This window comes from Curcuma longa, chromosome 4 (genome assembly GCF_044706935.1).
Source record: "Curcuma longa cultivar G26 ecotype Majalengka, Jawa Barat chromosome 4, ITB_CL_G26_1.1, whole genome shotgun sequence".
NCBI classification, from domain to species: Eukaryota; Viridiplantae; Streptophyta; class Magnoliopsida; order Zingiberales; family Zingiberaceae; genus Curcuma; species Curcuma longa.
Genome location: NC_133864.1, coordinates 2456408 through 2470872, shown reverse-complemented (window position 1 = coordinate 2470872; position 14465 = coordinate 2456408). Strand labels below are relative to the sequence as shown.

Here is a 14465-nt window from a genome sequence, read left to right as displayed (position 1 = left end):
ATATCAATCCTCTTTCCGCTTCAGTGTAAATCACCATCTTCATCTTCATCTTCATCTTCATCATCATCACGCCTGCGTGCATGCTCTATCGACCTCATCACACATGCCAAATATTCTTCACTAGGCCTCCCTCGCACACCATGGACCTCGCTGCCTCCCTGCCCTACGTTTTTTCCTTTGACCAGAAACGCTCGACTCTCCCCCAAGAAAAGACCAGACAGGACCATACTCACATACAGCCTCCCTCTGTAATCATCCAGGGCAAACTGCTCATCATTACCTCAACACGCGCTTTGAGCCACTCCCTCCCTCGCTCCCTCCTTTTGCCATTGTCTTTTTCTTGCAGTTGGCGGAGCATGAAGCGTCCCCCTGCGTAAAACCTTTGTCTCCAACGGCTATTTCTCTCTCTCTCTTTTTCCTGCCGCATCTCTCTCTTTATGGCGCGGTGTCACGTAACGTTAAAGGACTGCCTGCCACCTCTGCTTCGGCCCTGCACTGCTTGGACTCTGCAAGCAAGCTGTTCACTGGCCACTGGTCACTGATCGCGGCAGAAGCTTTTATCGCAAGTCCTCCCTTCTTCACCTACTGCTCCGTAGCATTTACTCCCTCTGGCCCCCGTATTCTACGCGCCTCAAAACCTCAAAGCCAAAGCCGGCGTCTTTCTCTCGGGAGTCGCCTCATGGAGCGGCTGTGCGCAGTGGCGGCGATTGTGGTGGCCGTGGCGGCGATGGTGGAGGGGTTTCCGGGCGAGGACTTGGTGGAGAGGTTGCCTGGCCAGCCGAGGGTGGGGTTCAGGCAGTTCGCGGGGTACGTGGAGGTGGACGTGCAGGCAGGGAGGAGCCTGTTCTACTACTTCGCCGAGGCCGACGGCGACGCCGACAAGAAGCCTCTCGCTCTTTGGCTCAACGGAGGTTTGCGTCTCTCGCCCTTTCCTGTCAAAATCTAATCTTTGTGCCATTATTGTTTGTTTCCCCCATTGTTTTGCTCCATTTGATCTCTCATGGCACTCGATCTTTATTGCCAGTCATCTGGATAAAGATGAACGCGGTTGTTCATTTGAAGGAGTGTCAAGGGCTAAAGCTTTACTAGTTTATTAATCACTGTTGCATTGCTTGTGAAAGCATACTTTATGAGCCTACACTAGTGCTTGGTTGGCCTATCACTTGCTTGGTTTTTCTCAAAAGAAACAGCAAGCTGCTTTCTCTTTACTTTCGTTATCAAGAAATCTAGTCCCTTAGTAGATTAATTGCATCCCAAATGTCATGCATTGTTTGATATTTTTTGGATGTTTTTTTTATTTAAAGATTCATGCACATTTTCAAAGTTTCTAGACAGGCATTCTTGTTTGCTCCCTTGTTTTTACATGAAAGTAATATTTTGGTTGAAGATGAAATGACTATATCGCTTAGCAGTTCAAATTAAGAAATCTGAAAGTAAAGAGAAAGCATCTATAGTTTATTTGAGAATCATCTCTAGTTTTTACTATATAACTAAATATGGATGCAACAACTCTGCCTGACTAAGTAATAAAAGTACCATCATAGTTGATTGTGTTTGCCTCTAACATACTATGTACTAGGAAACTTCAAGGTGGTGTGTCAAAGACAAACACGATTTGGTCTCACAACTTTGACCCATTATAGAATCTAACTCCTAGATAGAGCTTCTAAGGAAGTCACCCATCCCATAATTACTCCACACTAAGCATAGTTAACTACAAAGTCTTATGAAAATATTTTATCCTTGCAAGTACAAAACTAATAAATAAAGTTAGTGGTTAATAAAACTTTTTGTGTTTGTTAATATAAGAGATATAAATACAATCGAAAAGCAAACGCATAAAGATACAACAATAACAATCAAACTTTTACCATACTATGTGGAGTAGAATATATGGATCCTCCTACGTCATTAGGCTAACAAACACAAAAAGATGTTAATAAAATATTTTGATGTGGTCCTTTTTCTCCACGATCTACTGATTCGTTAGGTGAATCACTCCATGAAAACAAACACAAAAATGTTACTAAAATATTTTGATGTTGTTAATACTCCCTTATTTTACTTTATAGTCTACTAATTTGTTAGGAGAATTACTCCTTGAAAACCACTATGAAAAATTCTCCTTCAAGAGGTGGAGAAACTTTATATAACATGTCTTATCTTATAAAAAGAACATAAGAACGTGAGCATAAGAGAAGAGTTACCGAGAGCTAAAATCCTAATATGGGTTGAAGCTTTGATGATTTCTAATTTTGAGAATCATTAGAAGCACTTAGGAGCAAAAGGGATGATGTACACAATTGAGTGACAATAAGGTTCCTTTGCTCCTCTATTTTAGTCTTGAATCTCAGCATGGATTTATAAGCGTTGCTTGAATCTAGTCGACTTAAATTTCCCCTCATCAATTGAAATTCAAATATGGAAACCTTTATTTGTTAATTGCAAGCATTCTAGTTGACTTAAACACCTTTTTAGTTGATTTTTCTTGCCTATAGTTGATTGTATCTGAGTGCAGAAAATTTTATAGGTTAAGGTCACAATCTTATCTATCGATGGCTATCCTTGTAAACTAGAAAACCATCACAATCAATTGGTATAGCTTTTAATCAATTATAAACCATTTTAGTTGACTCCAACATATAAGATAGTAATCTTATCTTGCAACGACTAATTTTGTGAATGTTTTCAATCGATTGAAATAACCATTACGAGCCAACCATCATAAGTTTGGTTGCTTAGGCCAAACTTTAGTTGACTCAAACCAAACAGAGAGTATCTTATTTCAAAATAGTTGCCTACCTTGTTAAGATCCTAGTTGACCTTGACATCTTAGACTTCTAATCAATGGTCAAACTTGACCAAACGGTCTCAACTTTACAAGCTTCAAGTGCAAACTATCAAAACTTGTATTCTTGAAACATGTATCAAAAACGCAAGATGAACCTAACGTAAACCCTTTGTCAACCGTATCAAAACAAACTTAATCAAACTTAACCACACTGGAGTCATGATTGCATTGACCACTTCAGTAATCATGATTACACCAATAAGGTTGACCTATAGTCTTATTGGATCAACTTGTTAGTGCAGGTAACACCAGATGATCAAATCAGTGTTTTGATATATGAAAAAGAGTTAAAGTCATGCACATTCTAATATATGTGTCGAGTGTGCAAGTGTAGTAAATTACTAAGCAGGTAAAGTTCCGATAGGTTAGAGCAAGACCATACACTAGGCAAGGGAAGTCTAGATGGGTCAATGAATCATATATTTGGCAGGTGAAATCTAGATGGGTTGACAAACTAGACATCTGGTAAGTAAATCCACTAGATGTCAGGCAAGAAAAGTCTAAATGGGTCAACATTTGGACCACAAATTTGATAAGGTAAAAAGTCTTGGTTGACTAGGCAAAAGGCATGTCTAGGAGAGGACCTTTTGACAAAGAAGGCTATGAGGAAGTGTACTTGTATCTGGGACATGGGTAGCTCTTGCATCGCTAGGCAATTGACTTGACTGAGAAATCAATAGGAGTTTCAAAATTAAATTCAAACACAGTTAACTCAAAATTTATTTCTAGGGGACTAGAAATGGTATCTAGTTGATCAAATGTTTAGGCTAGCGAACAACAACTCTAGCCGACCTAATAATGTGATAACGTCAAAAATGGATTTTAGACAACCGAACAACAGTCTTGGTCAATCAGATGGTCCAATTAGTACTCAGTTCGAGTCAAATGGTGATGTGGCAAATTAGATGATCAGATAAGTGGAGTGATTGGAAGGAGATATCGAAAGGAGGATAATCAATAAATAATGACATCGAATAATCGCTTGTCCGGTTGACCGGATAAGGGTTCAGGTCGACCAGAAGACACCTATAAAAGTAGTCTCATTGGGAACTTCACAACATCAAAAAACATCAAAAAATACATTGAGATCATTTTATACGCTCCTTGTGCTCTTCATTCCTCCAAAAATTTTTCTTCAGGAATCAAGTGGTTCGGCAACTCTATATTCTTATTGTCTTTATGATTCTTATTTGAGCAACTACTCTACTTTTGTATTGATTTTATAGTTGGCAATTTGTGCTTAAATTGTATTCATACTTCTTTGCCAATTTATAAAGGTTTCTAAAAGGCAAAAAAAATAGTGGGCTTTACTTAGGTTCTAAAGGTCAAAAAATTGGAATTAGATCGACCTATAAGGTTTTATAGGATGACCTTGGTTTCTGGAAATGACTATTAAGGCGTTATTTAAAATTAAATTTTGGTGTTGTTAGCATCAATGCTCAAACAAAAACTTTTGTAGCCATCCCCCATCAATGTTGAACTACAAAAAAGATCACCAAGTAGTTGGAAAAGCAAAAATTATGGATTCATCCGTATTTTCTGATAACTCTTGGTAAGTCTTTTCTCACCTCGAGGGGTAAGGTAGAGGTTTTAATCTTATTGTAATTTCATATCGTCTAGACAATGTGATTGCTTTAGAACATCTCTAGCAATAAGGTTTTGTCTAATCCTTCGAGGAGGGTCATAGGAAGATGAGCAAGGATACTTGATGGTCGACTCAACCTAGGAAAATCTAGCTTAAGCCAGAGGGTGTGATCCAGGGAAAGTTTATATCAAGTGAGCTTTCGAGCTAGGAAAAATCTAGATCGAGGAAAGTCTCAACTAGGAAAATTCTAGTCGAGGGTGTTTGCACTGTGTGCCTTCATAATGTGTTTGTTGTTATGAGGAGAGTCAGTGAAGTTTATTTTCAATGTAAAGACTTTCTCTATTTCCTTATATAAAAAAGTGTTTTAGTGGATCGTTGGAGATTTAGGGTTTATATAAGGGTTGTTTGATGTAGTAGGGAGTCTTCAAACCATGCTACATATTTGTATTAGCATTGTGATCAATTACTTATTTTTCTCTACATTTATTTCACACTTTAATATCTTAATCGTTGAAAGTTTTAAAATATGAAGAGAATTGTTAAGAGTTAAAATATTCTTTTTATCCACCAAAGATTATATTTTTGTTGTTTTTGAAGGGGAACCATGACGCAATGGTAAAGTTGTTGTCGTGTGATCTTATGGTCACGGGTTTGAATCGCATATAATAGCCTCTTGTAATGCAGGGTAAAGTTGTGTACAATAGATCCAATGTATTCCGATCTTTCTTTGGAATCTCGCATTGACGGGAGTTTTGTGCACCGAATTGCTTTATTTTTTTTAAATCTTTAAACATAAGCTAGATGCAACCAAAAAAGTAGATTGAATCAAAACATAGAACCATTCTTTGGGCCAATTGCTTTAACTAGATTGAATCCCAATATATAATTTAATAAAGAAGCTAGAAGAATACAAATGAAATCAGAACTCTACTAATTTATTATATCAAGAGAACTACAAAATTGATCTAACTAGTTATTATATATCTACGAAATGAAGATATTCTTGCACGTTATGTTGCATCTTTGATTTAGTTTTTTCTCTCTGTAGTTTCAATAATTCAATTTCTCTTTCATGAAATGTAAGGAACACTTTAGAAAAGTTAAAAATAATAGATCAGAAGCGCAGCGGAATATATTTATAAATTAACATGGATCTTTATGGTACATATAATTTTAAACAAAATAAAATGAAGAACATACTTTGTACTTCTTGACAATCGTGAATGACAACACAAACAAGTGAGAGCCCCACGTGTGACTCCTCTAGATACGATCCCCTAGGTGCTACCCTCTTGGATCGATAAAATCTTTTGGAAGTACTATGGATCTCTTTCGATGGAAGAAAGGGAAGTGGAGATAGAGCTCTATATCCTTGTTCTTCTTTCTAGTCTCGTCTTTCAAGGGTCGCTACTTATAACCTCCAAGAGAAAGATGAAGAGCCTCATGCAAAGAAGATGAAGAGTCTCCATTAATACAAGGAAGATGCAGAGTTTTTGGGTTTCAATAATTCTCCAAGAAGATGAAGAGGGACTCTTTATTAATTCTCCAAGAATCATCATGATTGTGGCTATCCAAATTCTCTCTTTTTTGGATCAAATAAAATCATATTTGATCTTGATCCGTTCTAGCTTCCAATATTTTAGAATTAATTAATAATTCAATTAATTCTTATTCAGAAATAATAAATTGATTAATTTTAGTATCCACTAAAATAATCAATTACAGATATTGTTTATGTTTATGTGCTATGCATGCGACCCTTTAGGTTTTATACACGAAGACAGTGTAAATCCATACACAGACTAAGGTAACCGTCTAGCAACAGTTTTTAGTCATCCAATGTAATAAAATATTAGTCATAAACTATAAACCACTATGAACCGATTACTGTGTAATTCAATTTCTTCATCTAGACTATATTCCAATTTATTCAGTGCACTATATATCATCACCAATTAATTATTTTACTTTATTTTCAAGATCCAATAAATTCCTCTTGAATGATAAATCATTCCCCATGGCTATGAATTTCAAGTCATTAATATCTCTATCAAGCAACCAGGATGTTGACTCTCTAATCCAAGAGAGCAATGAATCTTATATTGACTCAACACTATTCTTTCTATACTTTGTCATACACCCAACAATTGTATGAATCATAATCCAATTAAAGACTACTTTTAACGATATCAAAGTACATAATTCCACGCATAGAATAAATGAAGATCTCAAGTCAAAAGATTTGTTACACTCGTTCATAAGAGGAATGACCAATGAAGCTTAATATGTGTTCTCCTCTCAAGCGGGTCGTGTCCAGCGTACCTCTAAATTTGAGGCACCCCCCAAGTACAATTTGGATATCCATCTCTCGTCTATCTTGACCTAGTTATACTTAGCGTTGATCTAGATATCTATACCCCCTTTAGATATTTATCTGATCAAGGACTGTTTGCAGATTAATATAACCATTAATCTGTGGAACTTTATTATTAATCACATACGTATAGAAAAGTAAATGATTAATGATAAATACTTGCCTTTATGAAATAATTATCCACAAATACATAAGAGTGTCTTGGCACATAGGTGCACACACTAACAAAAAAGAATGTGGAGAACTTTTGTTTGGATATGTTCGCATATTAGGGGCCTTGTTGCAACCATTAATTCCTAGAGCACAAGAGATTGAAAGAATCCTTGAAGCATCTTATGCTGGCTGCTCTCAAATCTCATATTGTGTAATTGGTGCAATTGAGGGAATGGAATAATGTGTGGGCTATGTTTTATGATAAAGAAATGTTAAACTAAATTTAAGGAAACATATCTGTGTTGTAGTGATTATAACAAAGAAATAATTTCATCAACAAGACTATTTGAGAGTGAAAGAAATAATTTCATCATTTAGGTGTTAGTCAAATAGATGATAAAAATGAGTGAATATAGATTAAGATGGTATGAAGATGTTCAAAGAAGACAAAGATAATGGTTAGAAAAAGTGAGTATATCATTAGAGTGGAAGGTTCAAGGAGTAAAGGGAGTTCAAATAAAATATTAGTCAATATACTAAAAGATGTTACCATTCATATACCCTTACATACTTGATATGGGATATTATTCATATAGCTAACTCCAAATAGTTAGGATACATATACCCTTGCACACAAGCCTGCTGCTGATGCCCCATGATTCGTGATACATATTTTTTCCTGATGATGCCCTCATCTTGGAAAGGTCCAAAATGGTTATTTGCTTCGCCTCGGGTATGCTATTTTTTGTCATGGCCTGAAGTTCCACCAAATTAAATAGTGTCTTGGCTTGCATCATCTTTTGAATGAATTTTTCTTGCCCAATTGTGATAACTTGAAATGGATTGGCGGTCATAATGTCTAAAATTGATGCTATATGCAGGTCCAGGTTGTTCATCGATTGGAGGTGGTGCTTTTACTGAGTTAGGTCCATTCTTTCCAAAGGGAAATGGCCGAGGTCTCCGTAGGAACAAAGATTCCTGGAACAAAGGTGCTGTTATTTTTGTTTGCCAATGTAGAACAATTTCCATGAATACTTTTCTTGTCAACTTATTGATGTTTATTCCTCAATATCGTAGTATCAAATCTTCTTTTTGTTGAATCTCCTGCCGGTGTTGGATGGTCCTACTCTAATACAACTTCTGACTATACTTGCGGGGATGAATCAAGTGGTAGGTTTTATACCCAAATATTAAACCTTGTCCTTTATTTCATTGCTTTTAGTTAAGTATCTGTTTGCTAATGTTCTGTTAACCAAGAACACTATCTCCCGTCCATATTTCGTCTGATGATATTTATCTCATGTTGGAAGCCAATGACATGTATACATTCCTGTTACGATGGTATGACAAGTTTCCAGAGTTCAGATCGAGGGATTTGTTTCTCACTGGAGAAAGCTATGCAGGTCAACAACTGAACACCTTTACAAAATTCTCTAGTTTTCGTGTACTTCCTCACTGTTTTTTAAATTGTTTTAGGGCACTACATACCACAACTGGCAAATGTTCTTCTCAATCATAATCAGCTTTCTACAGGGTTCAAATTCAAGATTAAAGGAGTTGCTGTAAGAAAATGATTTCTTCTAATGGATTGTTCGATGACTTTGTATATACAGTTAAAAAAAATTTAAACACAAACAGCTCTCTCATGACTCAGATTGGCAATCCACTTCTGAAGCTTGATAGGGATGCTCCAGCAACCTATGAGTTCTTTTGGTCGCATGGTATGATTTCTGATGAGATAGGCCTGACAATCATGAATCAATGTGATTTTGAAGACTATACCTTTGGTACTCCCCACAATGTCAGCAAAGTATGCAATGATGCCCTTGAGAAGGCAAATGCTATTGTCGGAGATTACATCAATGAATACGATGTGATTCTAGATGTTTGTTATCCATCAATCATGGAGCAGGAACTGAGATTACGACAATATGTATATTTGCTGTTCAAACTATTCCCCGAATCTTCTAGTTTTACTATCAGAAAGTCATTACCACTTGAATTCTTATTGCATTTGCTTGATTGCCAACCTCAGGTTACAAAGATGAGCGTCGGGGTTGATGTATGTATGTCATTGGAAAGGAGGTTCTATTTCAATCTCCCGGAAGTTCAGCTGGCTCTGCATGCCAACAGGACAAAATTGCCATATTCTTGGAATATGTGCAGCGGGTAAGTTGTAGATATTATTTTGAAATTTTTTTTGCTATTTTCATGAAATTAATAGATTCTAATACGCATATTGGAGATAATTCACATATTGTATTGGCTACATGTGACCTCAATCGCCCTAGCGAGTGACAGAAAAAGGAGGTTCAAACTCAGGAAGTCTAGTGAAGCACTTCAGCCAAACTGAATCGACTCTAGTCATGTTGTATTGCCTTGGCAAGAATATAAACCATCTCAGTCGAGTCTCGTCTACTTCAAGTGAATCACTCGTGCCCTATGTTTGAGTTTCACTTGTGCTCATCTGGCTATGAACCCATTTACTTGTCCATGTTAGATCGACAATAGAAACATATTGATAATAAGCTTTAAGAACTATGCTTAATTCTTTCTTGACTTTTTGCTGATTTCGATCCTGCCAGCCTCCTCAACTACAGCGATGCAGATGGAAACATCAACATCTTGCCATTGCTGAAGAGAATAATAAAGCATGAAATATCAGTCTGGATTTTCAGGTAAAGTCTTTTTTTATCGATAGCGCAGTTCTGAACATTCTAGTAACATCCTCTCTTCATTGTGATATTGTTATCATTTGCTTCTTGTTCTCTACTCTACAGTGGTGACCAAGATTCAGTTGTGCCACTTCTCGGGTCTAGAACACTAGTTCGGGAATTGGCACACCACCTAAAGTTTGGCGTTACCGTCCCTTATGGTGCTTGGTTACACAATGGTCAGGTAATGAAAACATCCTTGGTCAGTCTCAAATGCACATTAAAATGCAACTTTAGAAACCATGATAGATGTTGCAAGATGCATTTGAAACTCTTGGAGATTATGAGCATGTAGCTCGGGAAATATTGTATCCATGCTAATGGGCATTCTTCTCATTGTGACTTGCAAGGTTGGTGGTTGGGTGATCGAGTATGGTAACCTGTTAACTTTTGCGACTGTAAGAGGTGCATCTCACATGGTTCCATTTGCGCAACCGGCTAGAGCTCTTCGCGTGTTCAGTTCGTTTGTTCATGGCCAAAAGTTGCCAAACATGACATATCCTCCTATTAGTTAACTAGGCACTGCTTGATTTAGGTTCTATTTCATTGGGCAGGGAAAATTTTTGAACCTATTGATAGATCATGCATTTGTTATTTCAGTTTATGTTATAATAAGAGAATTTGTTCCTAATTTTCAACCGGAAGGTGATGTTTCAATATAGAAGGTTTTCCCATGTTATTAGTCTTCTCGATGTAGCTCTGTCATTCTCTTCTGCAAAAGGTGGAATCCGCCACCTTAGCAGTCCCACACGATCGGTCTCTCGATTATTTGTGAGGAGGTAAATCGGGAAATTGCAGTTGGTCACGATACAGGAGGGTAGCTCTGTCACTCTCGATGCAGTGAGTGGAAGTGTTCAGTTTTCAATTACTGGTTTGATTTTTTGGGCATTTAGGATCAAAAGCTTTAAACTTTGATTGATTGAGTTGTGTTGTGTTCTTGAATAGATATTGAAGAAAAATAGTTTTGGGATCGACAGACCGTTATTTCAATTAGAATCAAAGATTGAGGTTAAAATTTTTGAATTTAAGTTTGTTTTCAATTTCTTAAATTTGAAATTTAAAATTTTGAATTGTGAAAATTAACCTATATTAATGTTGAAATTTTTAAAAAATTTAGTATATATTTTTTAAAAGTATTTTTGAATTTTTAGAGTTGGATTATAAAAGTATTGATGCATTATAATTATGAAATATATTTTTTAAAAATTATTGTATATAGTTGTGAAATAAAATAAGTTTAAGATCTTTAGAAAATAATTATTTACTAGTGTATATTGAATGTGATGTATTTGATACCGTTAATAATAAAATTATTATTTAATATTTTCTAAACATGCCATCTTGAAAAATATTGTTATAATAATATATAAAATTAATACATGAGTTTTATTATATATTTTATTTTACATTATTTTTTAATTTATTAAATTCATCTTTGTTGATTAAAAATTTTAATTATTTCAGTAAAAGGTGAAATCCGTCATCCCAATAATCCTATACGGTCGGTCCCACGATTATATGTGAGAAAGTAAATTAAGAAGTTATAGTTGGACACTATGAGGAAGGATATTGTTTCGGTTTCGTCAAGATTTGACCCTTGCACTTTCAACAAATCTGTCCTACATTAAACAACTCAACTATACTCCAAGAATGAAAATTTTAGTGCGTCGTAACCAACTGCACTTTCTCAATTTACCTCCTCACAGATGGTCGTGGGGCCGACCGTGTGGGGCCGCTAAGGTGGCGGATCCACCTTTTTTTGCAGAAGAATGAAAATTTTAGCCCTCAGGGCATAGCTGAGTTGGTTACGACGCAGCAGAGTTGCAGAAGAGGGCAAGGGTTCGAATCCTGGCTAAGCCAGGTAATACCCTCCTGCGTCGTGATCAACTGCAATTGTGGGGTCGATCATGTGGAGCCGCTAAGGTGGCGTGGAGCCGCTAAGGTGGCGGATTCCACCTTGGAGAAGAATGAAAATTTTAACTATGCTACTGCCATTGACGAACACGTTCAAATAATTTAATGAATCAATAAACAATTTTAGAGGGCATTATTAAAATAAATAGAAATGGACCTTTTAATGCTATGTACAAATTTCAGACATGGGTCTAAATGTCAGTCCTAAAATAATAATGGTATTATTAAATAAAAAATAAAAATGATGATTTACCAAAGGGTGCACAGATTTTGAAAATTCTCAGAGGACGCATTAATTTGTGGTGGACTTTCCGTTCCACCCCTCTCGCTTTTCCATATGTCGATTTTCTATATCTGAGTCACATTTGAAACATTTTAATTTTAAAATAATTTCGATGATTTGAATGCATACAATTTCAACATCTTTCTCCCTCCTCTTCTCTCTCTCCGTGCATGCCAACTTAATATCTTCTCTATTAAGTCATCGAAGGTAAAAATGCGACACTCTATTTAGTCAGCGAGATTGTCTCACACCAAAAACATTCACAAGTGTTTTCTTGTGTCCCTCTCAGGCAACAACAACTCACTTAGGGTTTTCAACGAAACCCACATATTGATTTGGTTTAACTCTCTATATTCGAGTTTGGGATTTTGTTTGCCATCTATACTCTCAACTCTCATTTCAAAATGCTGCAAGAAGGTGTGATAGGTGTTTCGGCCTTTGGTGCTAGATCATCCGCAAAGGTATGTATCATATACATGTTTAGTTTTAGTGTTTGTGTTTGTCTCCTGTGGGTTTGGATACCGTTGTTTTTAACAAACACACTAAGTTGTTGAAGTCTGTAATTTCATTGATGAGTTATGTTGTAAATTTTGTTGAATTTTAAAACAACACTACTATTGTACTGGATATATTTATAACAATGTTTATTTAGATTTGGAAAACATCCACCAGTGTGTATTTAGTTGTTAATAATTTTAATATTGAAAAATTATAGGCTTTAGTTGATCTTGGGTAGAACCTACATTGGAATAGTGTGTTAGATCACTTTAAGTTTTTTTGGAGCATCCACATTGAAAGGAAGACATTGTGGTTCTGTTCGTTTACATGATCGATACATAGTGATTATCAAACAGTGTTCCTTTGATATTTTCATGGATGTACAAGACATGAAGCATATCGTGGTATATTGGTTAATATATTTCAAAATTGGAATTTAGTATCTAAAACTTTTAGATTCTTAAGTACAACTTTCAGTTGTGAAACTTAAGCATGGAGTAGTTAGTACTTTAGTAAAATTAAATAGTTGGTGAAACTTAATATTTTTTATTTTAGTCTGTAGAAAATATATCGTAGAAGATAACTAATCATTTTAGATTTTCAAGTGTATCAGTTACCTTCACTCGAAGAGACGTGTCTTTGTTGTTTGGTATTGCAGACCGGGATGCTTTGGTTCCTATGGATTCAACTCAAGCATTGATGACCTCTTTCTTGCTCACTTCTTAAATAAAAAAGAATATATCAGATCAAGAATTGAGGAGTTGCTTAAATTTGATTCCCATAGATTTGAAGTAGATGATAATATTTTTGTATTTTATAAATTGTATATTTTGTATATATTTATTTGTATTTTATCTTCTTCTAGTACATATAAGCTTCCTTTAGGTCTTTTAGAGATAGTAGATGATTTTGACAATCATGATAAATTCAACTTGGATGAAGCCATTTATCAATTTATGGTTCCATAATTACCTAAGTTTGGGCACCTATTTTCATCTACTCAGACAGATCAATCTAACACCACACTCCTTTACTTAAAGGGGTTTGTTGGTTTTCTGGCTATGAGTTTATTCTTAATATTAAATTTGATAATATTTTATGGATATTTATGCGTATGTAACACTTTTTATGATAAATCATGCATGATTTTTGGAGTATGTTCCAATCCAGAAACCATACAATAATGAAGGACTACGAATAAACAAGTAGAGGAATATTCCTTCATATATTAGAAGGTGAGGATCTTGTTCGATTGAGTTTCACCTGAAGAAGCAAATAGTGAAGATTGTCAACTAATTTAGATTAATATGCAGTTTCTAAGATTTATTTTTATGATTTGATAGGTTATGATTGAACTAATCCCTACCAAATATGAAAATACATTGGTTGAGAACATTTATTTCGTTGATGATACTTCACGTCCAATGGAGACATCACAATTAGATATCACAAAAGCTAGATGCCAAAGTAATAATGAATGCCATAACTGTATCATTCAAGCAAACCGAATCTAGGAGCTAATATTGAAGAACATGCAACTTAATGTAAGGGTGAAAGAATTACTCAAAATAATAGGAAATAAAGGGATAGGCTAAATCAAGCGATCCTATAGTCAATTGTCATTTTGAATCAGTGGCTTTTGCAACAAGGAGTAGGAGAGGGTGTGACCAAAGTTGCTATGATTACAGGGATACTCTAATTGATAGTCCATTGCAGCTCCAACTTTTATCTAAGAGTAAGCAGAGCAAGGTACAAATCTACTAGCCTACGAAGAACATCATAGTAGAAGGAGAGGGTGAAACATTTATAAAAGAACTTGAAGATATTGTGGACAAAGGAAAAGGTAAAATTGATGGGATGATATGGAAGAAGAAAGAAGGACTCTCTTAATTATCGAAGACAATTTCGAAGAAGAGGAGGAGAAGGATGCAACAAAGATTGCCCAACTTAACAAAATGAGAAAACAAGCCATTATCGTGTGTATTTACACATAAATTAATTTTAATCATTTGATTAAAATTATTAATTAAATTTATTTTATGTTTATGGTGGTAGTATGTCAAGAAGCAAGTTAAGACTTCGAAGAAGAAAAC

At 35.5% G+C, this 14465-nt stretch overlaps 1 protein-coding gene across 1 annotated transcript; it reads left to right on the top strand.

Moving 5' to 3' along the window:
• Positions 1-664: 664 nt before the first annotated feature.
• On the top strand, positions 665-10253 carry LOC141827917 (serine carboxypeptidase-like 42). Its single transcript, XM_074715257.1, has 10 exons — positions 665-911; positions 7845-7952; positions 8041-8133; positions 8274-8366; positions 8440-8525; positions 8618-8896; positions 8999-9132; positions 9549-9641; positions 9744-9861; positions 10028-10253. Exons 1-10 carry the CDS (start codon positions 680-682, stop codon positions 10190-10192), a joined length of 1401 nt encoding a protein of 466 aa, XP_074571358.1. The 5' UTR covers positions 665-679; the 3' UTR covers positions 10193-10253.
• The last annotated feature ends 4212 nt before the right edge of the window (positions 10254-14465 follow it).

What these genes read in the sequence shown, in the direction of transcription:
- LOC141827917 (XM_074715257.1), top strand. Translation starts at nt 680, where the DNA reads ATGGAGCGGCTGTGCGCAGTGGCGGCGATTGTGGTGGCCGTGGCGGCG. An exon ending in CAAAGATTCCTGGAACAAAG is followed by an intron (nt 7,953 to 8,040) that starts GTGCTGTTATTT and finishes TCAATATCGTAG; the next exon opens with TATCAAATCTTCTTTTTGTT. An exon ending in TTGCGGGGATGAATCAAGTG is followed by an intron (nt 8,134 to 8,273) that starts GTAGGTTTTATA and finishes TCATGTTGGAAG; the next exon opens with CCAATGACATGTATACATTC.